The following is a 291-nucleotide window of genomic DNA, read 5'->3' as shown; positions in this document are numbered from 1 at the left end:
CCCAGCCCCAGCACCCGCCCCCGCCACAGCGCAAGGAGAAGGAGAGCGAGAAGGCAAAAGAGAAGGAGAAGGCACCCAAGGGGAAGGGGGACCCCCTGCCAGGGCCCAAGAAGGAGAAGGGGGAGGCGCCGGCGGGCGCCCTCTCGGCCCCGCTGCCCACCATGGAGTATGCGGTGGAGCCTGCCCAGCTCCAGGCACTGCAGGCCGCCCTGAATTCGGACCCCACCACCTTGCTGACGAGCCAGTTCCTTCCCTACTTCGTCCCCGGCTTTTCCCCCTACTACCCCCCGC

At 68.7% G+C, this 291-nt stretch overlaps 1 protein-coding gene across 1 annotated transcript in view; it reads left to right on the top strand.

Moving 5' to 3' along the window:
• Window positions 1-291, top strand: part of ZFHX3 (zinc finger homeobox 3) — a 115,411-nt gene that overhangs the window by 113,367 nt on the left and 1,753 nt on the right. The window contains 1 exon segment of the mRNA XM_019474672.1: window positions 1-291. This exon segment is cut by the window's left edge and continues 47 nt beyond it; it is cut by the window's right edge and continues 737 nt beyond it. Within this exon segment, the coding sequence (XP_019330217.1) occupies window positions 1-291 (291 nt within the window).

This window comes from Aptenodytes forsteri, unplaced genomic scaffold (assembly GCF_000699145.1).
Source record: "Aptenodytes forsteri isolate BGI_AS27 unplaced genomic scaffold, ASM69914v1 Scaffold269, whole genome shotgun sequence".
In the NCBI taxonomy this organism is placed as follows: domain Eukaryota; kingdom Metazoa; phylum Chordata; class Aves; order Sphenisciformes; family Spheniscidae; genus Aptenodytes; species Aptenodytes forsteri.
This window is presented reverse-complemented; position numbering and strand designations above follow the sequence as displayed.